General features: G+C 37.9%; 1 protein-coding gene across 3 annotated transcripts in view; it reads left to right on the top strand.

Annotated features, from left to right (window-relative positions):
* ERN1 (endoplasmic reticulum to nucleus signaling 1) overlaps positions 1 to 23,644 on the top strand; it is a 36,607-nt gene that overhangs the window by 2,684 nt on the left and 10,279 nt on the right. The window contains exons 1-7 of one of the 3 annotated variants that reach the window (XM_035342057.1): positions 4,447 to 4,488; positions 8,241 to 8,352; positions 17,010 to 17,043; positions 18,109 to 18,181; positions 19,821 to 19,893; positions 20,798 to 20,920; positions 21,778 to 21,879. In XM_035342057.1, coding sequence (XP_035197948.1) covers positions 4,462 to 4,488; positions 8,241 to 8,352; positions 17,010 to 17,043; positions 18,109 to 18,181; positions 19,821 to 19,893; positions 20,798 to 20,920; positions 21,778 to 21,879 — 544 coding nt within the window. In that variant the 5' untranslated portion in view covers positions 4,447 to 4,461. Of the gene's footprint in view, positions 1 to 4,446; positions 4,489 to 8,240; positions 8,353 to 17,009; positions 17,044 to 18,108; positions 18,182 to 19,820; positions 19,894 to 20,797; positions 20,921 to 21,758; positions 21,880 to 23,644 lie in introns of those variants that run through there. The other 2 variants (XM_035342056.1, XM_035342058.1) reach the window with 2 other exon arrangements.

The raw sequence follows: 23,644 nt of genomic DNA, 5'->3' as shown, positions 1-23,644 counted from the left end.
TATACGGGAACACATTATAAAAAAGTGACATCTCGATTCAGCAATGAGAAATGCAGTAGAGCCATCAGTAAATAGGGTGTCACTATAATACAGTACTGATTTACAACGCTGAGTTTTGTGAGCCATGGAGTAATTATGACAGAAAAGTTTGCTGTTTCCTCATGGTAGTGTTGCAGCTAGACATCCCAAATTTTGCCTGTTTCTCTCTTAATGTGGAGTCGGTGCAATTCAAAAATAGCAAGTTCTCTGGGATAAAACTGGCATTTAGACCGTGGGGCTGTTCCCTCCTAGAGCAGGTGGGACTGGTGTCAGTGCTGGGTTGCACGGCACCTACGGGCAGCACTGCGGGCTGCTCCTGACATGGGAAAAACCCAGCGTTAGCCAGCTGTCATTTCTTCTAACGTACTCTTTAGCTCAGCATGAGGTGTTTAGCCAGTTAACTGAAAGGCATGAAGACCTATGCGAGACAGCAGAAGATTTTAATGTGGACATCTTGAAGAGCTATGTTAACATTCATGTGTTTTATTTGAGTTGCCGATCTATTTGGTTGCCCCATAAAATCATTAGTATATTAGGGTTGTTTGTTTTATTGAGGAATACAGACTCATCTCACACACCTAAAATTATCACAGACAGCTCTGTTCTGGAGTGACAGAAATTCATGTTTTTTAACTCTCTTCTACTCGCTTGGCTTGCTGCCGTTCTTCTGCAAATGGAGCTAGGTTTTGCTGTTATGGAGGGATCTCAGTCTGAATCCTCAGCGGGGAGCTCGCAGTGTAGAGCACCACACAGGGCTCGATCACGTCAGAGGACAGTTGGAGACGATGTCCCACGGACTGAGAACTTTCTCCTGTAGTACAAATGGGCATGGTAATGAAAGGTCCCAGGACCAAGGCTGGTGAGAAGTAGCTAAGAAACACGTCCTGGAATCTAGTTTAAGATGAACAGATCCGTAGATTTGCTTTCCCTTTCTAAAGAAGACACAGTATATTTTTTAGCAGCTTTCTTTCCTATACTGACTTCATTATTGCCTACAGTGAAAAACCTCCCCCAGCAGCTTATTGAATGGTACAGCTTCTTCATGGTGTGGTTTTGTTATCCCTGGTGGGTCCTAGCCTGTAGCTTGGTGATGTTATTGGAGGACAGCTGTCAGAACCGGGCTGCTGGCTCCTTGGCAGGCTAGGATGAACATGCCAATTGCTTGCAGGGTGCACCAAGCTTTGGAAAGATTCTGCTTTGCCTCCTTACGGGTTTACCAGCTGTGGTTCAAGCAGCATAAATTCTGCTCTTGGCCTTTCCTTATGGAGAAGAAAGTGTCTGGTGCTATTAGTGCTAGAGGTTTTTTAATAGTTCCTTAGTGAAATGCAAATGCATGGCCTGATGCATGTTAAAGTAATTATGGATTGAGGAATGTAGATTTTTTTTTTTCTTGAGAGAAAATGTGTCTTGTTAGCTCTTTTGTTTGGTAATCCTGGCATTTCTAAAGAAGCTAGGAGAATTTAAATTGTAGCTAGCAAGTCATCCATCCTTAATTTTCTGTCAGACTTTACAAATTAAGTTTGGTGCAAATGTGTTCCTCTTTAACACTCAGGAAAGAGAAAATTCTTACCTGATAGCGTATGGCACTGGGCTTTGTTTACTAGCGAGCACTAAACTGTTTCTGTGAACTTGGTGGCAGTTCTCAGAGTTAGTAATGGGCCGTCATACATCCACTGTCGATATGAAGTGTTTTCCTCTTCTTTATTTGTACTTGAAGAAGGTCTTGTGGTATCACCCCCAGAGTGCAACATATTTCTAGGTTACGGAGTGATAACCTCAAGGAACTAAATGGCCTGGTTTCCTTTCTGTCTGCTGTTTCCACAGACTTCAGTGGGATTTGTGCATACTCAGTGACCTGCATTTCAAAAGAAGTTTTTAAGAAGATAAATTAATGGAAGAAATTATTCCCGTGGGGATCTGTTTTCTTCCCGCACAATAAAACAAAATAGGGCACTGCTGTGCTAACCTTAAACAATCTGAATGTTGCGGTGAAAGAAGATACAATCTTTGACGGTGAACTGTGCCACAGACAGACACAAACACACCCCCAACTTGTTCTGCAGCTTTCGCTGCTCTCCCCTTGGCTCTGTGGGTCATTCAAAATTGTTTTGAGTCATTGTGTTACTTGGATTTCAAAAACATCATATTTTATGAAGATGCAGTATGTTTGGAGTGAGAGGAGGATGCTAGTGTTAGCTGGTACTTATAAATGCTTTTCTGTTCATTCCCAAAATTTAGGCTGTTGCAGATTTTTAGCAGTCATTGCTTAAGAACATCTGTCAAAGTTTAATTTAATGAGACCTTGAGAGGTATTAAAAATGTGTTTTGAATTAAAATGTTTAAAAAATCATTCTAAAGCAGTGCCCAAATAACCTCAAAATACTGTAAATCCTTCACTTAACATCACTATTGGGGTGGAAAATTTTAGTGACTACGGATTGTCAAAGCAGCAGAAGCTCTCACTGAATTCCAAGGAGGGCTGTTGTTATGACAGACGTTTCTACAGTTTCAGATAAAATAAAAGAAGAGGCAAAACAGGTTTTCCTTCCATCTCATTTTCTCTGTTCACTAAATTCAGTTCTTTTTGCTCAGCTGACTCATGTCCTGCCAGATTCCTCCTGTATTAAATTATATCTCCTCTGAATAAAAGTGCAATGGGAAATAATCTCAAGAATTCGCATTGCATCACAGAAGTTTAGACCCTTTCCCTGCAGGGAGGACAATGTCCACGCACACCAGTATTTATACAGCGTCGGTCTCAGGACTGAGAATTTTTTTTCCCCCAGTGGAGAACGCTTTTAAATCCTGCAGGCAAAAATAAAAACAAGTTTGGCTTTGTACATACAGATTTTCATAATTATCATAGCTTATCATAACGGTGCTAATTCCAGACTTTAATTAATCCTTTAATAATCAATTAATTAAAAAGCTTTATGTTAAAAATAAAGTCCATTCAGTATTTGAACCCTTGATACAGCAGTTTGATAAAACTCACTAATAAAATCAAGATTTTTTTTTTATTCCCAAGTCTGAATGAAATACAGATATTTATCTGTTCTGTTTTATGCCGTTTGAGTGAATAAACCTTTGTTTCCGTATTATTACATTAGCCGTTTCCCCGGGTGACTACTGTAGATATTTGTCAAAATAAATCGTTGCAAAGTCTATGGACTCATCTATTTTTTTATATTTAGGTCATAAACTTCAGCAGCATAGTTTGTTACCTGGCTGAGTAATCTCAACTACGTGGTATCATATGCTTTGAAACCTGGGAATGAATGGAGGATTTTGAATATATGGTATTTTGTGGATTTTATGTGTATGAAATAGAACGTGAGAGTTAAAGGAAGAACTAACGAAGTGAAGACACTTGCCCTATCTTCAGACTTTTATCCCAAGCAGTTATCTTTGACACACGGGCTTGCAATGACCACATCAGTGAGACTTTGATCGCTAAATATAAGAAAGCCCTTCAAAAGTAGCAAAACTTTAGCACAGGCTCATGGGGGAGATGAAGGAAAGCATCAGAAGAAAGTGGCTTTAAGACAAAGGCGGTTGGAGCACAGAGAAGTAGCTCAGCAAGAGCAGCGATGCTGCGCAGGTGGTGGTGCAGCAAGGTGCACCGTGTGGCAGCCCTGCTGTCAGTGGAACGTGTGCCCCCGTGGGGACTGTGCTCCCAAGGAAAGTCCTGGGGCAGTGAACTCCTGAAAAGAAGGTGGTTTCTCTGTCACAATGGTCCTAGCAGCATCTCTCAGAATACTGTTCTCTTCTCTGCCCTGGCTACTTGTGTTTGCCATCAGCACTTGCCATCCCAGGTAGAGAGAGCAGCGCTCTGTTGGCCAAAAGTGAAGGCAGGCACAAGCTATTGTAATCTCATTATTTTAGTCGTACCTGAGAACTTTCTAGGGCATTCTGTCTGGGAGCAACATTCAGGTGTTCATCTTGTTTTCTGCAGAAACTTGTGGGGATCGGTTCTTCAGCTTTCGTTTTCTTTCTGTGTCATTCTGTCTGTCAGTGATCTGCAGGGCACAAATTTGTGTACTGCTGCGTCTGCAGAATGCAGGGGAACGCCTTGCATGTTGAGACCTTCCCACCCAATCCCAAGTACCAGCAGGCTTTTAAAATACCGGTAATCTGGAAGACGGTATTGTTTAGTGATGTACGATGAGAGTGTCACAGCTCACATTCAGTTTCATCCTTTGTGGAGCCTTGGCACCACAAGAAATAGATATTCAGATGCTCAAATATTACATCTACAGAGCTACAGCATGTAGTGTTCCATATACGATATATATGAATGAATGATACTTGATATGTAACTAATCATTATGGTCTTTATTCTACAGGAGCTTTTTTTTGCCTTTTTTTTGGTGAAGATAATACAGGCTTTATTCAATTCTCAGTAGAAGACAGGAAGTGAAAATGCTTTGTGGAGAATATACCGATTCTGTAAGATAAGAAAAACTTGTGCAGAGTAAAACAGCTTAGAAAAACACTCTTAGTCTGTGTATAACCCTGTGGAAGTGCTGGATTTGCTTCATGTTACGTTTTATTTACAACTCAACTGTAACAATAGTCATGCCATTCCGAGTGTCAAATTCCCACCTGCAGTTTTAAGCACCTTCAGTAATGTTCATTTCCGGACTTTAACAGTTGTCTGTTCTTGCACAGCTCGCTGTGTTTCCCTCTAGGTGCAGTTTCACTCTGTGTTAGCTAAAATAATCAGTTTGGATAAGGGATGTTTTAGTGAAGTGCTTTTGTATCTTTTTTTGATAGAAGAGCAAACAAGCAGTATTGTTCTCATCATTTAAAATCAATGTTCTGCTAACGGAACAGGTTAAGGGTAGACAGGTCTTCACAAAGGAACAGGTATTTCTTATGTTCCCTGTGGTATATGCCATACAGGATGCATGCAGTATAGCATGTTGTACGTTGCAGAACTATTGTCTCAAAATGTTTTCTGCCCTCTTCTATGAATCTGGTGGAAGAAGAATGAAATTCTCCAGAACGGCTTTTTGCAAGTACCTCTGCAGTGAAAAAACACTTTTGTTTGGAATGAGAAGGCTGAAATGTGTTTGTCAAATGTCTGAGTAAAAAACTATTTATGAGATTTTTTTCAGAATTCTGTAGCTCACCGTGATTTCTTCTTTGAACTCACGCAGATAGGTAGTAAGCACTTCAAACAGCTACCTTCTGGCTGACGCTGGGCAGCATCTGGCAGTTGCGCATACTGGTTAATTAAATGCAGTTAACCTGATGGGTACAATTTGTTTGTGCAATTAGTTGTTAATTCAGAGCTGGAATATTCATTTAGTGTCTTTGGTTCGTGTTTTTGGTTTTGTTTTGTTTCTATTTTGTAAGCCTAGAGCCCTGCAAACAGCTTTGTACAACTGCTGTCGAGTTATTTCATTTATTACAAAGTGTGTCAGTCAATTGAAGCAATTAAATATATGTTACATCTTACCTAAAACAAAAGCCTGGAAATATTTGTGCGTTTGTGCATTAAGTGTTAAATAGCTAGCTTAAAAGTAAACTAGCTTTTCAACATTTTTGTGGATAGGATGAAGAAATCCTTATCTATTGTGAATCGCTTAACTAGAATAATTTGTTTATTTGTTTTGGTAAAATGTGTTGAGATCTTGAGGTGAAAATGAATACATGAGAACAAAGTGTTACTGCACAAAGGTTGATTTCAAATGAGTTTTGACCACAGTCCATTGCTTCTTGTTTTCATCACAATCCTGTTATAAGTAAATTTTGAAATTTTTGTTCTTCGTTCATTGCTTGAAATCGGAATGATTAAGAATGGCAGCACAAGCGTTTCTAGGATAGTATGTAGCTGTGCATAAGGATGTTTTTGAGCATGAGGTTAGCTGTCCTTTGTGTAATGTCACACATAGGGTGTTACCCCGCCATTACCTGGGTGGGGGAAAGGAGAATTTGATTTCATGGGGAAGAAAAACAAATACATAATTCCCTGTTCTGTTAATCCCCATTGTTCATTGGATATTAAAGTAAAACCAGAAGGCTACGGTGATTATGGTGGAATTGAGCGTCCTTAATTTATGAATGACAGACTCTGAGAGCCAGAGAAAGAAATCAGAATTAAGTTGCATTGCAGCAGTAATGCTGAAAGAGGAATTTTGAAAAACTGAAAATAAAATCATAACCGGTATAGATTGTTGGAGAGTAGAAGTAGTGCCATGGGGAAAATGGTCTAAGATGGGGAGGATTTCCTATCAGTTGTTCTGCTGATGGTACCCTGTTGAATTGAGAAATCTTTTCACATCTTAAACTTCTCTTTGATGATATGTACAAATCAGGTCATTAGGCTGAAAAAATACCTCCACATTCAGTCCTCACTAGTAACATCTTGAGCTGCATGCTTTATAGGTCAGCGGGAGAGGAATTGCTATCTCATGTACCTGTTTGAACAAATGTTGCAAAGTTTGATTCTGCATGCAGCTGTAAATATTTTAGTTAAATGAAGACATCTTCCATATAAATGTTAGCCTGCATAATTGAACTGTGTCAAATAATCAAAATCATACAGTAAGACACATTTCCTTTTTTTTTCTAGACCTCCAACATTTAGTTCTGATCTGTGGTTTCTATATTGTTGTTTTGTACTTATTTTTTTTTCTGCACTGTGTTTTTACAATTGTCTGCTCCAGCTGGTTTCTGTATGGCAGGGAAGAAGTGTGTATAATGTTTGTAGGTGCTACCTGCAAGTTGGCTAGTTGTTACTTTATTATATTATTCCTTTAGCTTCATTTTCTACGTGAAAGAGTCTAATGCTGTAGTTGAGTTGTGCTGAATGTGTATAGTTTTCAAAAGAAATGGTTACTCCTATACCCGTGCATTTTAATTTGACAATTTTCTATCTTGCTTTGCAATAATTCTAGCATGAGTGGTAATTATTTTTAAAAATATAAGTCATTTAAGACAGTACTGATTATGTCAAATGCACACTTTCATTTCACGAACTGTGGTAGGTTAAGAGTTATATTTAACAGTGAAACTTTCTAAACATGGCAGGTGGCACGCAGATGAGCACTGCAGATGCAGTGCACAAATGGCAAATTATTTGAGCAATAACTTGAGACTTGGTAAATGTAAATGGGTTGATCATAGGGTGTATGAGATCATCTTTAGGTGGAAAGAGAAAAATAAACATTAACATGTTTTTTTTTTTCTGCTTTGCGCACTGAAACACCTTGGACTTAGCCTCATCCATCCAGCAATAGCTACACAGTTTTGAGTCAAAGTTTGTATGATGCCCTTTTAATAAAATTACATGTGATAGCCAGGCTCTAAAGCTGCTTGTGTTGTAGAAAGAACAGCAGGCACCAAACAGCACTGTACCTTAACGTGTAAATGTGGAGTGTGACATGTCCCCAGTGGCAGAATGGCTAAGATGTCAAGCTGAGGTCTGAATCCTGCAGCGGACTGCTTTCTAGGAGCTGTGGATGTGTTAATACACAAGGATGGACTTGCTTAAACAGTGCCATTTACTACCTACCCCAGAAATACAGTAGTTGGAGACGTAGGGTACAGTAATACAACTAAGAAACCTAACAGTTTGAATCTTCTCAAGCCTTTGAGCTGCTTCTATCCTACACGGTTAGTCCTTGCTCAGACACAGCCTACATGCTTGCAGCTCCAGCTTGTCACAGCCGCAATCAGCCCCATGAATATCGATCACCTCTCAGTGTTGTTTATCCACCTTTTACCCAGCCAATGTCTTTTTGTCTTTTGGAGACTGAACCTTGGAAAAAGTATGCTCTGTTAACTTGGAAGTAGCATGGTTTTGACATCACCATTTACATTCTCTGAGCTGCTTTGAAGTTCCTTGCCCTAGCTATCTTCTCGCATGGTCTTTGTATCAGCTTTTTTCCTAAGTTAGCCCTATCTCAGACTTCTCCAAAGTCTAGTCACAAGGAGACTTTGATAAAAAATTGAAGGAGGTTGAGTCACAGATAGGTTATCCACTTAAAATTTATCTCTAGGGGAACTTAAGCACAGTTAGCAACTGCAGGAAAAAAAAAAGGTAAAAATAGTCACTGAATTCAGAGGGACAAGATTGTCTGGTCTATGTGATTAAAAAGAAGGCTGATATTCTAGACAATTTACTGTTTGGCAGTTAAAAGTAAAGTCTGTAGTAAATAATGACATTCAGTGTATGGGTTTTTCTTTTCCAGAACACCAGCTCAGTAACTGTGCCAGAAACACTGCTGTTTGTTTCAACTCTTGATGGAAGTTTGCATGCTGTCAGCAAGCGGACAGGAGCAATCAAGTGGACCTTAAAAGAAGGTGAGGAGATGTCCTGATGCTCTCTACTCCATAACAATAATTGGTTATTCGGACTGTTGTAGAGCCTGGTAAACATTTTTTCTTCTTTCTTAATTTTGCTCTTGTTCTAGGCTCTGAGTTAAGCTGGTGTTTCTGGCATCATGTTCATCTTCATTTTTTCACTTGCAGATCTTTTTCCAGATTTTTTTTCCCAAAAATGTTTTAGCTGTAGTGTTATAATTATCAAAATAGGTATCATGTTATATGGGAATGAGTGTGATGTAAGAATGCTTAGAACAGAATAGATGTCAAATGGGAGTATCAGCTTGGCAAAGGGTTTGTGGAAGCATAATTTTATCTCTGGAATATCATACATTCACTGGTGCCACGGATATTGTGCAAACCTCAGGTCTTTTTGTCTATAGTAGACATCTAGGAACAGCACAGGTTTCTAAATAAAAGAACTGCAGTTGTGTACAGAAGTTTAACATTGCTGAGTGACTGGAGGTGATTTTGTAATTTCAATTACCTAGCAGAGATAGCTCTTTCTATCTTCATGACAAATTCAATATATAATGCAGGTTTTTTAGTGGGAATTTGATTGAATTTAGTGGAAGTGATAGCAGCACTTTCTCATCATGTCTGGAACTAAATGAGAGAGCAGATCAAATGGAAAGGAGTCACAGTGATTGCATCATTCTGTCCTCTATTTTAAAAGCCTAATGCCAGTTTAGTAGGTGAGCTGAAGTGGTGGGAAATGAATTGTGTGTGTCTGATGTCTGCACTACTAACCAGTCACTCATTTCTTTGAACATTCATATTTGAATGCAACTCTGCCAGACGAAAAGTTAACTTCATTAAGGAGTGCTTTTGTAGCTCCTCCTGAATCAAAAAGAGGTGAGCAAGTACTTTCTCAAAGGATCTTGGTTACTGGGTGTGATTACATTTCCCCCCCTCTGTGATTCCACTTTAAATTTAGACCTCTACTTTGCCTGAACAGGCTTGGATAAAGAGAAGGTTATCAGCCTCCTCCTTTACTGTTGTTATAAAGGCTATTGCAGCATTAAGAGGAGCTTTCACTCTTTTTTGCTTGTCCTTAAACTGACATGAACATATACTACTTTGTCCCATCCTTGAAGGATGTCATAATTAGCATTCTTTCCGCAGGCAGACTTAGTAAGGACAAAAGTTTATTTGAGGAAGAAATGAAGGGACTTTGGTAATGAAAAGGAACTTGGTCAAAGTGTGTTGCTCAAGGAACTTCCCTTGTTTAAAAAAAATGTTGCAAAACTAGTGTTTGTACAGTAGAACTGCCAGACTGGATAATCTAGTTTTATAGGACCTTTTTTTTTTTTTTTTTCCCCTCTCTGTCACTGTGTTGTGTTCTGTGTGTTACCAACATGAGGTTTGTTCAGCTGCTTTTTGCAAAGCACTTAATGTCCATCAATTTATTTCTGTGTAATAGAACAGCACACAAGGTTCAATGAAAAATAAAAAAAATAGTGATAGTTTTCATTATTACAAGATGCTTCATGAATTAACTTAGTTCAATGTATATGGAACAATGTAAATTAGAGAATGAATTTGTAATTGGAGGGTTTTCAAGTATTTTTGCAAAAGTGAATTTTTGGTGGTCACCCAGTGTGTGAGAAGCCCAAACAAAGGAAAAATGTTGGAAATTAATACCCCGTGAAAGACGGTACCATCTTGCTGTGTTAAATCCCTCGATGGATTTAGCAGTGCAGAATTCAATATTAATATTACTGTATAAACAGTTTTTCTGTGTGCTCTCTCTGTCAACAACAGGTGTGTAGTGTTACACAGGATTACCCAATGCTTGCACTGCAGGCATTGTTCTTGCAGGTGCCATTTCACCCTGAGTATCAGACAATGAACCATGTGTTGTATGGTTCATGTGCTTGGAGAAGTTCTGGAGGTCATCTGAAGTGCTGTAGAGGCCTTTGTCAGGAGGAAAGGCCTGCACTTATCACTGCACTTAAGCAGCCAGGTATTTAACAAAGGACAATTACTATACATTTTATTTTGTTTGGAAGAAAAAACAAGGTGGTGTTCATTATCAGGCAGTACTTAAACAAACATGAAGATCCTGCCATGTATGGTTTGTTTTAATTTAACACTGAAACTTATCTTAGGTATGCAGAGTAAATGAACCACCGGTTATCACCACAATAATACGTTTGGTTTTCCTGCCTTTGAGTAGTGCTGGCAAGAAAAGCAGTTTGGTTACTTGTAGTCCCCATAAAGCAGGCCAAAATTGGTTCAGTTAGTAATAGGACTCTCCAGTAGTTCAGAAATAAAACTGTATTCCCTGCAAGTATATGTAGGGAAATTCTGGACCTACTTGTTAAGAATGCTTCGTACCTTCATTTCCTGTTGGCTTCTGTGTGTCCTACAATCTGACAGCTCTCAGGGCTTTTTGGTGGCCCGGTAACTAATGCTGCTAGATTTAGAGCCAGCAGAAATTGTTATGGAGTTCGGTTTTCTGTAGCAATAAAACAATCAATGACAAAAGTTGATTTAAAAGGTTCTGATTTTTAATACGTTACTTGTGACCTCTGGACTGCAGTGGACTAGTCACGGTAAGACAAAGATATAAAGACTATATATATTAACAATATCCAATAGGTAAATTTTAAAGGACCAGTCTGAGATCTGTAGGTCCTGCTCTGATAACAGTGGTTATTTCCAGCTGGGAAGAAATATCTTTGTGCATTGGTGTAAACCAATAATGATTGTTAAAATGATTGTAGAAGGGTTCTCTTTCTAACCCATTCTAGAGGGTGGTTGGTTAGTATCTCTAACCTCAATTTCTGTAATTTCAACAGCAAGCAAAGATGACATGAGTTTAAATTGGCCCGTTAGCCCAGATCTTATGGTAGGGCCTCAGATCAGGAAACCGTTTTTTCCAGCTCATTCCAGTCGGGCAGCAACTTACTCGCTTGCTCTTTCAGAATCCCCCACTTCTCCTTTTCAGTCATTGGTTTGGTATGGTCTACTTAGGGATGCATCACAGTGATGAGAATGTGCAGCTCTATCTTGTGCATTAAAAAAGACTCTTTCCTGACTTGGTTAAAGGGCAGATTTATCTTGTCACGTGTTTGTGAAATATGGAAAAAAAGGCAAAGGTATGTTTAGTGTTGCAGTTACAGTTTCAAAAATTGTATATATGGCTTTTTTCCATATGGGTATGCAAAATATGGGTTAGAATTATTTCAGAATAATCTGGAATATATCATACGCTTCTGCCCACCCACAAGCAAGTAATACAAGCAAAAATAGTTTCTGGTCATGATGCAACCAAAACTGTCTAGGGACATCTGCTTGCCCAGGTCAAAATGTTCAGTGAAGTATAACTGAGCCCCAAAATTGCCTAAAGTACTGGATAGACATTATGCCAACAGGTTTCTGATAGCTGCTTTACTTGTGATTATAGTGTTAGAATTGTAGAACAAATCTTTCTAACCTAGAAGTAGTCCTATTAATTTTTCATCCAAATTTATTTTACAGATCTTTTTATTAATGTGCAAAATTGGAAGCTTTTTAGTTCTTAAATCATTATTTTGAATTTCCACAATGACAAGGAAAGGTTGCAGCAGTCTTTACTAGTATTTTTATTATCCTCATGCCATTGCACTCTGTGTGGGGGGTCGTAATTAGTTTCGCTAAATTAAATTTCAGCTAAATTTGCTGAAGAGTGTCAGTGGCAGTAACTTTACAAATGCGTGTGCTTGTTGACTTGTGTGCATTACCAGATCAGTAAGCTAAAGCTAGTGTGTATTGAATTGTAGGATTTGAATAGAAGGATTTGAGCTTAAGGAAGAGGCAGATGCATTTATATCACAGTTTTATCGCATTTTCTTTGTGATAAAGTTTTTGTTTAGATGCTGAATACTTAGTGCTTTGTTCAGTGGTTATTATCATTGTTGGTATTGGAACAGATCAAGCCAATTAGAATGACTTACCTAATTACAGGGAACTGCAGTTCACGGAAACTTTGCAAGCAGGATGTGCTTCCAGTCTCAGCGTGTTAACGCTTGAGCGCTGAGCTATTGAATAGAAGATAAGGCCTCAGTCCTTTGACTTGTGCAAGAACCTTTTCCAGTTGACTCATTGTGGAGCAGAAGGTGACCTCAGTTCTAAGATGATTCAGGATGTTTTTTCACTAGTCTGTATTCAAGCATACAAGAACTGTTATATGATGTGACAACAGTAAATTAACCTCACAAGATCCTCTTTTATATCTGAGTGAATTCTTATTTCAAAATAAACTTTGAAGTAAAATTGGACTGTGTCTCAGACCACATGAAAGTGAATGCAAAGAGTTCATTGTCTGTCTTCAGAGTATCTTTGTAGAGCTACAACCTTAGTTCAACTTAATGAAAGTGTTAAGAAAATGAGAAAATTTGATTCACCCCAGCAGCTAAGAATGTAGTGAAACAGCTTTCCATAGCCATTTACAGGTGGATAGTGCTACTAGTGAAAAGAGAATTTCTGTAACTTCAGAAAAAATAACCCTCACTCTTTTTATGTTCATCCACTGTGAATAGCCTCCGTGATGGAAATGAATCAGGATTATGTATTTGATACTAAATGCTTTCTAACAGTACTAGGTTAAAGATTGGGCTAGATGGTCTTAGAGGTCTTTTCCTGAATGATTCTGAGATTCTGTGATTCTATGATATACAACACTTAAATGTTGCAGGAAGGCATCAGAATAATCAGTGTTTTGCCTCACATGCCAGTAAATACTGCAAAATTTTACGGCTGTTTCATAGCAACAACTTAATCTATTCCATCTACATCTTTATCATTGCTGCTAAATCAAATTTCAGTTACTGAGAAGACAAGTAAGATTTTTTTTCACTCGAGCACTGTTCTTCATATTGAAGACAAGGTACTCTAGAAAAAAAAATAAGGACTTCTTGTGAGCATGATGCTTCTGTATGGCACTCACCAAACAGCTTAGGACTTAAACCTTTCTTTCATGTGCTCTTATATGCAATTGTTTCAGAAAAACTCATTACAGGAGTTGGAAAGTCATTTGTGGGATTTCTGGCATTGTTAATCGAAGTGTAGGATATTGCATCTGTTGCTGCAATTGCTGTGAGTGACAGTTTTCCAATGGCTTTCAGAAATAAAAGGTTGGGGTAAAAAGACAGTTGGATAAGAGTGGAGCACTTACTTTTGTAAAAGTAGATTGCCCAGTCTTTGAAAATTAAGTGAAATCAAGATATTTGTACAAAAATATTTAGCTTTTATTCACTGTATGTTGAGTGCAGGGAGGGAGTCATAGGACATTAGTAACCAGATTCTCCCACAAATGTGACGGATTAGCCAGGACCAGTTGCAAGAAGACATGATTTACCTTTTGATATTTCTTGTACTTGTTCAGGTTTCCCTGAACATTCTTTGAAAAAAACTGAAATACTAAAAAGTTTGAAAAGATCACGTTCTGTCCTGTTCTACTGTAGAGTGTGTGTTGTGTTATGTCAGTAACAGTGCAGTTAGAAAATTTGGAGATTGATTGAGCTAGTACTGTTTCTTCAGGCAGTACTGATTATTAAAAATAAAGTTAAAAAATTCTAAGAGTGCTTTGGGCAAAAAGCTATCTCTTGCTTTCCCCACGCTGGCTAAAAAGTAATTTTTGAGAAAATCTGCACTGTACACGCAGCCAGTTAGCACTTCAAAAGCAAGTTGTGCAGCTTTGTTATCACAAATGATCGTTTGAGGAGATGCTTGTAGATAGGACAAAGTTGCTTAAGCACATTTGTTGACGCAATGGTCTAGCAGCAGGCATCATCACCACAGGCAACCGTTTATTTTTTACCCAGTGAAACTCTCTAAGTATTCAGTAAGAGACTTGTAAAGTTTGTTTGGTTTTTGCCTTTAGGAACACCTATAGCATTTGCATTAAATCTTACTTTAACTGAGGCAGGTGCCATTTTCTGCTGATTTCTGCTGCTGTTTCTGTCAGAAAACTGGGAGGCTTCCACTTCTGTGAAGCACTTAGAATTATAGAAGCGCTAGCCTGTGGTCTTTAACGTCTTGTTCTTTTAGTTGGGTTCTTCTGGGCTCTTGGATACTGGCTTGTAGTAGTTCAACCTAGCAGCTCAACTCCAGAGCCAAAGCGCAGCAGCCATCTAATGCTTTTTTCTTGCTTGCTTTTCTTTAGTAGTGGAGGAGGGATGATGTTGTAAGTGACCATTTGTGTTGCATCTCCTAAAGGTCATGGAATACTTGACGCAAATGCCGAGAAATAATTGGCATACGATCAACTGCAAGCTTGGGTCCTCCCAGCATATCCTGAAAGCAGTTTCTTCACACAAGGGACAGGAATGAATTGCTTGGTGTAGTACAGTGGAATAAAGGTTTGGCTAAGTAGTGTGATCTGCAGGGACAGGTCCATAATGATGAATCACTTGGCTCCTGGGTTTGAGTGTTAGTTACTCCTAAGCCCTTCTGATGTTTGCTTCTGTTCTCAATAAATTAAATGGTGTTTATGCTATAATGTGGAGCTGTACACTTACATATCATTCCCATCTTACATCAATGAGCAGTGGCAGCCGTGATAATAATATTGCAGTGGGTTTGCTGGGCACGGTATGTATGATTCAGTGCCAGTGTAGAGCACAGCTCTCTCCAGCTGACTGGGTTGTTCCCAGAAGCTTAATATGTTTTGGGTAGTTAATTCTGACACCTTTAAGAATGTCTCTAGAACATTTCATAGGCTTAAAAAGAAACAAATATATACAAGTTTTAAATGGAGCTGCTGTGAGAGTGTTTACTGTTGCAAAAAGGAATTGATGAAGATAGAAATAGATCCACTGTTATTCCTTATATTGTGCTTTCCTTCTGTCTCTGAAATTGTCTGTGCATCTTTGGTGACTACAACTGCTTTTAGCTGCGTTGCTGCTAGAGCTATGTTTAGGTAAGGCTTTCTTACATTTTTTAAATCTGTTTTATAAAAATGAAGGGACACACTCCTAGGTGATTGTCATCAACCCAGCAGTCTGTGTGGTGTAATACACTGCAGAATGGCAGAGACTTGTAAGACCCATAAAATGAATCACAAATTTCTTGTTCTTGTCTTGCTGAGCTCTGCAAATACTGCAGTAGACTGAAGCTGTACAGAGCCTGTGCCAATTTCCTGATCGAAGACTCTCACAACATCATTGTTTTTGTTCTTATGTCCTTCCTGTTGCAGCATAATGTTTGCACTGAGACAGAAGAGGTGAAAAACCAGAATTTGTTGGTTTGGACATCTGTAATCTTCTTATTTAGACTTATTTTATTATAATGCTTTGATTTGCCCTGTGCAGAAGTGAAGACAACATTGTACCCTCTTGACTTCTGAGTTATTTTCTGCCAATATACCCATAAATAAACACAGACATTTGTCTTGCTAATTCTAGAATATTTCTTAAAAGTCTGGTCACTTCTGTGGTTTTGGCATCAGGATTGAAAATGCCATGTTTCAGGACTTTTTGAGGCATCAGATAGTAATTTTTAGGTCCCATCAATTTACATTAAGATCAGATTTACTGTTCTTAATTATCTTTTAATATGTGAAGATCTAGATTTAATGCTGTCAGTTTCAGTTTTGTAACTTCCTTTTGTTGATGAAAGCTAAGCTGTGTTTCTGATGCTTCAAATACCGACTACTGTGAGATTGTTTCCATATCTTTTGATTTTTATGTGATACAGATTCTTGGAGAAATTCTAGTGGGGAGATTTATTTAAGTGAAAAATTCAGTTTTAAGGTAATTTTGTCTAGCCCAGGGCCGACTTCTGTTTTTATTTTCAGTGACTTGCTGATTGTGGCAGTTTTCACTTGGAGTAGGAAGTGGAACTAGGTTTTTCTGACTTGCATCAGAGCTTTGCTATTAAGACATTGGCAGTCACCTTGCTGATTTCAGTAGGTGTACAACTAGGCTTCCAGTTTGTATGTTTCATTTTAAATTAAATGGTGTTGGCTAAAAGCCATAGATTTACATGCCTGGTGATAAACAAGGTACCTGAGTCACAAAGTAGCAAAAGTTTGAAAAATACAGATTAAAAAAGCACTAGGTTGGCCTTCTGTTATGAAAATATCAACGTGCCTCTTTTTGTGTCTGTTCTCAGAGTCTCCGCAATCTTCCATTAGCTGTAGCTTGTTTTTAAGTAAAATAGGTTGTTGAAGCCTGTACGATAACAGCAGTTGCTGCAAATTACAGTGAGCAGCTGCCTCCTGGGCAACCAGTGCCCAGAGATCACACACAGGTGTTGAAAGCAGGAATGTGATTGTGAATACAGGCAGCTGCTACAGATGGTGTGCTCTGTCCAGGAGAGAAATAAGGAGACTTGGGATGCAGTACAGTACTGCCCTTCTCCAACTCTGCTCCCATGGGTAGCTGGGGAGTAGTGTGGATAAAAACAAGCAAAGAACTTCAGAAGGTTTAGAACTTCTCAGGTGCTGAGTACTTTCCCATTTTATAAACCCAGTTTCATGATCAAACAGGATATCATGGAGGCTGCTGGGATGGCCACTTTCAAACTCCTTGCATCAGTCACTCAGAAAGGAGCAGGATGCAGGCCTCATTTGATCCTGAGTCTAGTGAGATGAAGGAACTGAATTGCCAGTATTATGACTTTTCTTTTTTTTTTTTTTGCTTATGCAGATCCTGTACTACAGGTGCCAATACACGTGGAAGAGTAAGTCTGTTTCCTTGCTCTCATTTATTGCTTGTTTGATTTTCAGTGTTATCTTGAAATTTAGTTTAATTTGAACCAAAACTATGTATGTTCTGGGAAGGTGTCATGCCTTCCATGAGTGAACCTTTAAGTTTAAAGAGCAGATACTGCTCTTTATATATAATAAGCTACATACAGTTCTCTTACTTGTATAACACGAAGATGAAACATCCTGTCTGCAGATTGTTCTCTCAAGACCTTGATCATTTTTAGAGATGAAGTGTGACAACTGTGCCAGAACCTTAACTGAGCAGCTTTGAAAATGACAGAAACAGATAGGGAGTTTTGTGCTTCTTATTTTCTTCAGATAAAAGACTAAAACTAGTAAAGAACAGGAAACTCCAGCCACGACCACTACCAGAATCTTTAAATGAAACCCTCAAGCTGCTACTTCAGAGTAGTTCCTCCAGCATAGCAGTCTTGTATTTAATTCGAGGCTTTAATTTTGTCTCTGTAGTCAGTGGTAAAATTCTTTTTTGTGGTTTTGTATTTGAATTTGGTTTTGATTTTGGTTTTGGGTATTTTGTTTTATTTTGTTTTTCCTTTTTTTTTTTTTGGTAATTTGCGTGGAGGCTTGCCTTTCCCTCCTAAATTTACTGAGTTCTGGCAATTCTTTTATTGTTCCTTGCATTCTTTATGCTCTAATTTTTGTTTGTTTTTGTTTCTTGATTCTTTTTTTTTTTCTTCTTAAATTCTGTGACAATTTATAAGCATATAGATCTTGTTTAAAAGCTTTCAACCAGGTGATTGTCTGCCACAAATGGATCTTTGAATTTTCACATCAGTTCTGAAACCTCTTCATATTTTTTCATTTTCACAGTTAAAAAAATGAAACTTCAAAAAACGGATAATACAAAGTCAAAACATATTTTTGATGAACTTCTGAACTTCTTTTGATGAACAATATTAGATGAACTTCTCTAATATTAGATGAGCTACTGACTATACTTGCTTTCCTGTTCTTTGAGAAACACAGTATTATTATTATTTTTTTAAAATAATTTATAATTGCTGCTTAAATCCTAGGCCAGCATTTCTTCCAGACCCAAATGATGGCAGTTTGTATACACTTGGTGGCAAAAATAATGAAGGCTTGACTGTAAGTATATGTTGGAAGTTCTCTCCTCTCACAGGTTTTAGACAAGTGCCCCAATCAGATTCACAAGAAGGATACATCCCCAAGGAAATGTTCTGCTTTCTTGACAGTGCTGTAAAGGCCATCTGGTTTTATATTATTTAATGGAATTATACCAGTTTCTTGAAGAAGCTTGATCACACCAAAAAACATCTGTTGTATGTCCCAATGTTAGGATACAGGTTTTTAGAATGACAGTGCCTCTTTGTTCTTTTGCTAGCACCTTTGCAGAGTGATAATGTGCTTTCTATGAGTGAAATGTCACCTTCTTTGTGACCATCAGAAAATCGTTGCCACAGGAAAATATCAATAATAGACATATTTTTTTTATCCACTTGTACTATTTATTTTTTTTGAAACTTGCTAAAATAGTGATGATGACAAATCACATTTCTCTGGTATTATCTAAACGCTGTACGATCTCTGTACAACCTGATGGGAAAGGTGTGCCCAGAATAATACAAATTGGGTATGTCTCTTTCACCCAAATTCTAAATCTTCCAGAATGATCTGCCAAAAGACAGGTTTAATATTTACTCTTTGCTGACACTTTTAAAAGATGTCTCTATAAGATTTACTGAGCAGACAAAAATGCTGACCCTTTCCTAAATACTCACCAGTCCATGTAACCCAAAGATGTTAGCTAACGTTGGACTTTTATTTTTAAACCTTGTGATGAAAGTCAGATAAAACGTTTGGCTTCCCACAATTTTCTTTTCTCTGGCAGCTGCTATGATTTCCTTTAAGAACTTCAATATTGTTAAATATTTTAGTATTTACTCACCACTCTACCTCCCCCCAGTACAGCCAAATCATAACTTGCAAAATGAGTCTTGGTTCTTTTGCTGTGTGAATCCAGGAAGCAGCAATCCATTTGAATTACCAAGTTTCCTTTATTCTGTTAATGTCCTTCATTTTTGAACTGAAGTAATCAAATCTCTGTTTGGAATCCCTATTATAAAATTAATAAAGAAGAGTGGAGTAATTTCACCGAATTTAAGTCAACTTTGCCAAGGACTGGTCTTTGTTATTGATGTAGCTTGTCTGTTACTCGTGTGACCTCATCCCAATCAAAATTGCTAAAATTTAGCAAAGGGTCTTCACCCATTCTGTAAGAACAACACAGGCTTGGCAATATCTCAAGAACACTGTGGGCAGATTCGTGCTTCACCCTCTCAGCAGTTTCATTTGTATGAAGATATCTGGCTTTTATAGTTGTTACTGTGGAGAAACGTTTTATACCCGTTACAGTTGAGGCAATTAAACCACAGTACGTTGAAGCCTAGAGAGCTTTTAAGTGATGATGGTAGACCTTAAAACCACAGAGTCTTGGCCTCCAGCCCTCTCTGCTAAAAGTAGTTCAGTCCACATGTGTTTCCCCTGTTGTAAACTGTATGAGAGAGACTTCGTCTGTTCTGGGTTTTCAGAGGAGGGTCTTGACCTGAAATTTTGCATTCTCAGGGAACTGCAATAATGCAAGCAAAGAATAAAAAGCTGTCATTTGAGATTTCTGAACTTTTCTGGCCACGCTTTTCTATGAACATAAGAAGACTATCACAAAAATCTAAACAAGTTTTTATTGTTGTCCCCCTTTCCCCTCCAGAAACTTCCATTTACCATCCCAGAGCTGGTGCAGGCATCTCCGTGTCGCAGTTCAGATGGGATCCTTTACATGGGTGAGCTCAAATTAAATCTTTTTTTAGATTGTAACGTATTCAGTGACCATGAAGCATAGAGAATCCCAGGCAGACTGCATGGAAAAGTTTTATTTTGGGTATTAATTAGTTTTTAATGAATGTTTTTGATGATAGAAAATCGATTGAATATAAATTGAATTGCTGTGTGAAGATTAAAAAAACCCTACTTTTCCTGAGGGAGAGAATATTTTTTTCTAAGCAGGGAATAGCCTGTATGATTTTTTGTTTGTTTCTTTATATGCTATCTCTCAACAAAAAGTGATTTCTACTTGGAATCTTATGCTTATAAATGTCATTGACTGCTTATAGTACAATTCTCATTATGTTAGAAATCCCGTTGCAACAGGGTTAGACGTGTTCCATTATCTGAGATACAGTGGGTTCACTTGCAGTATAGTTAATAGCAAATTTGTGGCTTACTTGTCCTGACTCATTCTAATTGCAGATGGATTGGGAAGAAGGGACAAGGAAGGACAGTTTTTGTTTATGACAATAGATGTGTGAAGGATCAGGATGAACTTAGTGTTTCAGTCTGAAGGGACAATACCAACTTGTGGTTCTCCGCTTTGCATTGTTCCAGGAAAGGGGTGAAAAATGTCTATTTGAGCTTCTGTGCTGGATACATATATGTTAGAGTCGCAGACTTATCAGAGAATTATTCAAGGTTGTGGCTCTCACATAGTCTTGAATGTGTTGTTAGGTTTACAGTCCTTAATCCATTTGGAATGTGTAGACCCTCGTTTCTTCTATCTAGTGTCCTTCAACAGCAGCACCTCAATCTCCTCTACTACCTTTTTTTTTTACATTTAGAATTCTCTTAGTTATTATTAATGTGAAAAAATATGTTAGCCAATAGTACTTACTGTTCTAAATATGATTTCAGGTAAAAAGCAGGATATTTGGTACGTGATTGACCTCATGACTGGGGAGAAACAGCAGACCTTGACTTCTTCATTTGCAGAAAGTCTTTGCCCATCAACGTCCCTACTGTATCTTGGGAGAACAGGTCATATGCTTTTTTTTCTGCAGCTTGTTTTCTTTGTTGTTGTTTTTGATTTGTTTTTAAAGTTTAGGATCATAACAATTGACTTTCTTATCAGTCCAAGTTTTCAAGTTTATTTCTTAGAATCTCCTCGGTAAATTGTGATTTTAGACTGTACACAGAAGTATTTTTAACTCTTCATGGCTGTGGAAACGCACTGCTTTTTTTAAATTTGGGAATAATCATGATCCATTATTTTTGTTGTTGAGTAAGTGGCATTTATATTTTATTGAACAATGCATTCCACTATCAGCTATGAACCCAAGTTTGCTGTGTAGCATATAGCTTTCATAAAAAATGTTCAAAGAAAATGGAGATACTGCATATTCATTGACTGAAATTACAGTATTTAAAGAACTTTAAATCAGACCAAGAACCCATGTATAGATGTTGACTAGTAAGAATGAATGAATCATATAGACTTGCTCTTTAATCTCTATATTAATGCGTTGTTTAAATGTTCCTAAGTGTGATAGTTCAGTTACGGTACACAGTAATGCTGTATTTTAGAAAGCAGGGTTTGGAAATTTTAAGTAAAACAAAGTACATCAGAAGAAACTGTGCAGAAAAACAAAATGATGGCGATGTGGGCAGTAACTGCCTGCAAGGCTTGTTCTGAGATTGCTGTAGATCAGTATATGAGTGGATCGGGTATTGTCTTTAACTACTATTAAATGGTTATTTACCAGGAGTGTTGGGAAAATGAAATGCAGAGAGCAGTAAGCGATGTGTGGTGTTTTGAAGAGTGTCTCACGTTTGAGGTGATTGATTCTATTCTCTCATAGGTTTTTTTGCTTCACAGACTGTATATTTTTTAACAGAGTACACGATCACAATGTATGACACCAAGAAGAAGGAGCTGAGATGGAATGCCACCTATTTTGATTATGCAGCTACTATGCCCGATGAAGACATAAAATACAGTAAGAATTTAATTGTTATAATTTTTATTCATGTATTGGCCATGGGCATTGCATACAGGCAAAAATATCCCTATTATTTTCTATAATGAATAAGTTGAGCAGATTTTTTTTTTGCAATTGATATGTATCTGTCAGTTTTTATCCTTACTTGGCCAAATATCTAGAGCCTGTTAGGTAGCTTCAGGCTAATTCAGTCTCGAAGGTTCAGGTTAATTCAGTGTGGAAAGTATTGGTCTTGACTCTTAAAATTTAGTGAAAAATGGCAGGAGAGGAAGCAAACCTAAACTGCAGTGCGTGCTCAGGAAAAGCTATTGCACATACTCCAGAGTTGTCTGTTGGTTTTGCCCAGAGTGCAAGTGATTCCAGGCTGTTGGCACATCCCTTGCAGGTGCAGAAGGTCTGTGTCTTCCCTGAAGGAGGCCTTAAAGCTTTGAGGCTCCTGACAACTCTGGGAGAGCAACACAGAATATGGATTTATAGGAATTGTTATGAGAGGAAATAACTTGGGTTCCTGTGATGGATTGGAGGTATAGGAGACAACAGGTTTCATTTGCTCTCTAAGAACAACTTGGAGAAAGGACTTTCTGTCTATTTTTTGTTTTGAAAAAGTGGGTCAAATGAAATTATTTAATTCCCTTGAGACACTAGAAAGTCTTAGTTGATCTGGCTGCTCTATAGATTTTGTGCATTTAATTCGTCTCATCAAAAAGTAGCCATGTGTGGCTTTACCATAAAATTCCCGTATGACTGTGGATGTCTTACTTTGTTTCAATATCCAAGTCTGGAAACAAGCTTCTCAAACTCTCTCAGTGTGATGTTTAAATTATGTTTGCAATACTTGTGCTAATCAGCTGGATGCTGTAAAAGAAATGTGAATTACATCAGTGCTTGTAACTGTGAACAGCAGTGACCTGCACTCCCATCTGAGAATCCCAGCGTAATGTTTTTATTATGATAGTCAAAATGTATGAATACTGACATCAAAATCAGTAATAGTAATGAAACACTGTTTATGGTTCTAAAAAATTGAGTTATTTCGCATTTAAACTAAAGGCTCAACCTGTTAATTAAAAAGATTATATTATAATCTCTCCTCACTGCTTAGGGTTCAAGTGCTGAATAAGTACCATTACTGCAGATCGGTTTTATTTAAAGCTTCTGAGTGGAAGAGGGAGTCCTGAAGCGTGAACATGTAAATTTCAGGGGCAGGTTATGACAGCTGAGCTGCATGGAGAACTAACAGACTCATCCAGATCTAGTGCCTATAAAAATAAAATTTAAATTTATAAGCAGAATTACATATCAGGTCAATGAGATAAAGATAACAAGTAGATAGTTTCAGATTCTACCTTTTAGTGGTAATTTTTCCACATGACAGAGCTATTGCTCAAGTAAAATATACCCTCATGATACAGTAAACCTCCTGTGTTAGTAGAGTTTGTTTTCTTACTTCTGAAACTTTCTTCTTTTTTAAGAAAAAAAAGAACAAAAACTACCTTCTGGGGTTCTGGAATAATCAACAATAAATATGCTTGATTCTAGGTTTTGCCTAGGTGTTTTGATCACTTGCTTATCTTCCAGAGCTGAGTTGCCACTAAGTAAGGTTAATCAAAATGGAGTCTGCTTGGACTTGCCCGTTTGCTGTCAGAGTCATTGGGCACAGAACAGCTCTGCAGGGTTACAGCTCTACGAGCACTGAGTTTCCTGAATCTGGACACTGAACAAACTATGGAAGAGCTTTCAGCCATTTGTGAGACCTCTCAGT

The sequence above is a fragment of the Oxyura jamaicensis genome, chromosome 18 (genome assembly GCF_011077185.1).
Source record: "Oxyura jamaicensis isolate SHBP4307 breed ruddy duck chromosome 18, BPBGC_Ojam_1.0, whole genome shotgun sequence".
In the NCBI taxonomy this organism is placed as follows: Eukaryota; Metazoa; Chordata; class Aves; order Anseriformes; family Anatidae; genus Oxyura; species Oxyura jamaicensis.
The sequence above is the reverse complement of the archived record's forward strand: the minus strand, read 5'-3'. Positions and strand labels throughout refer to the sequence as shown.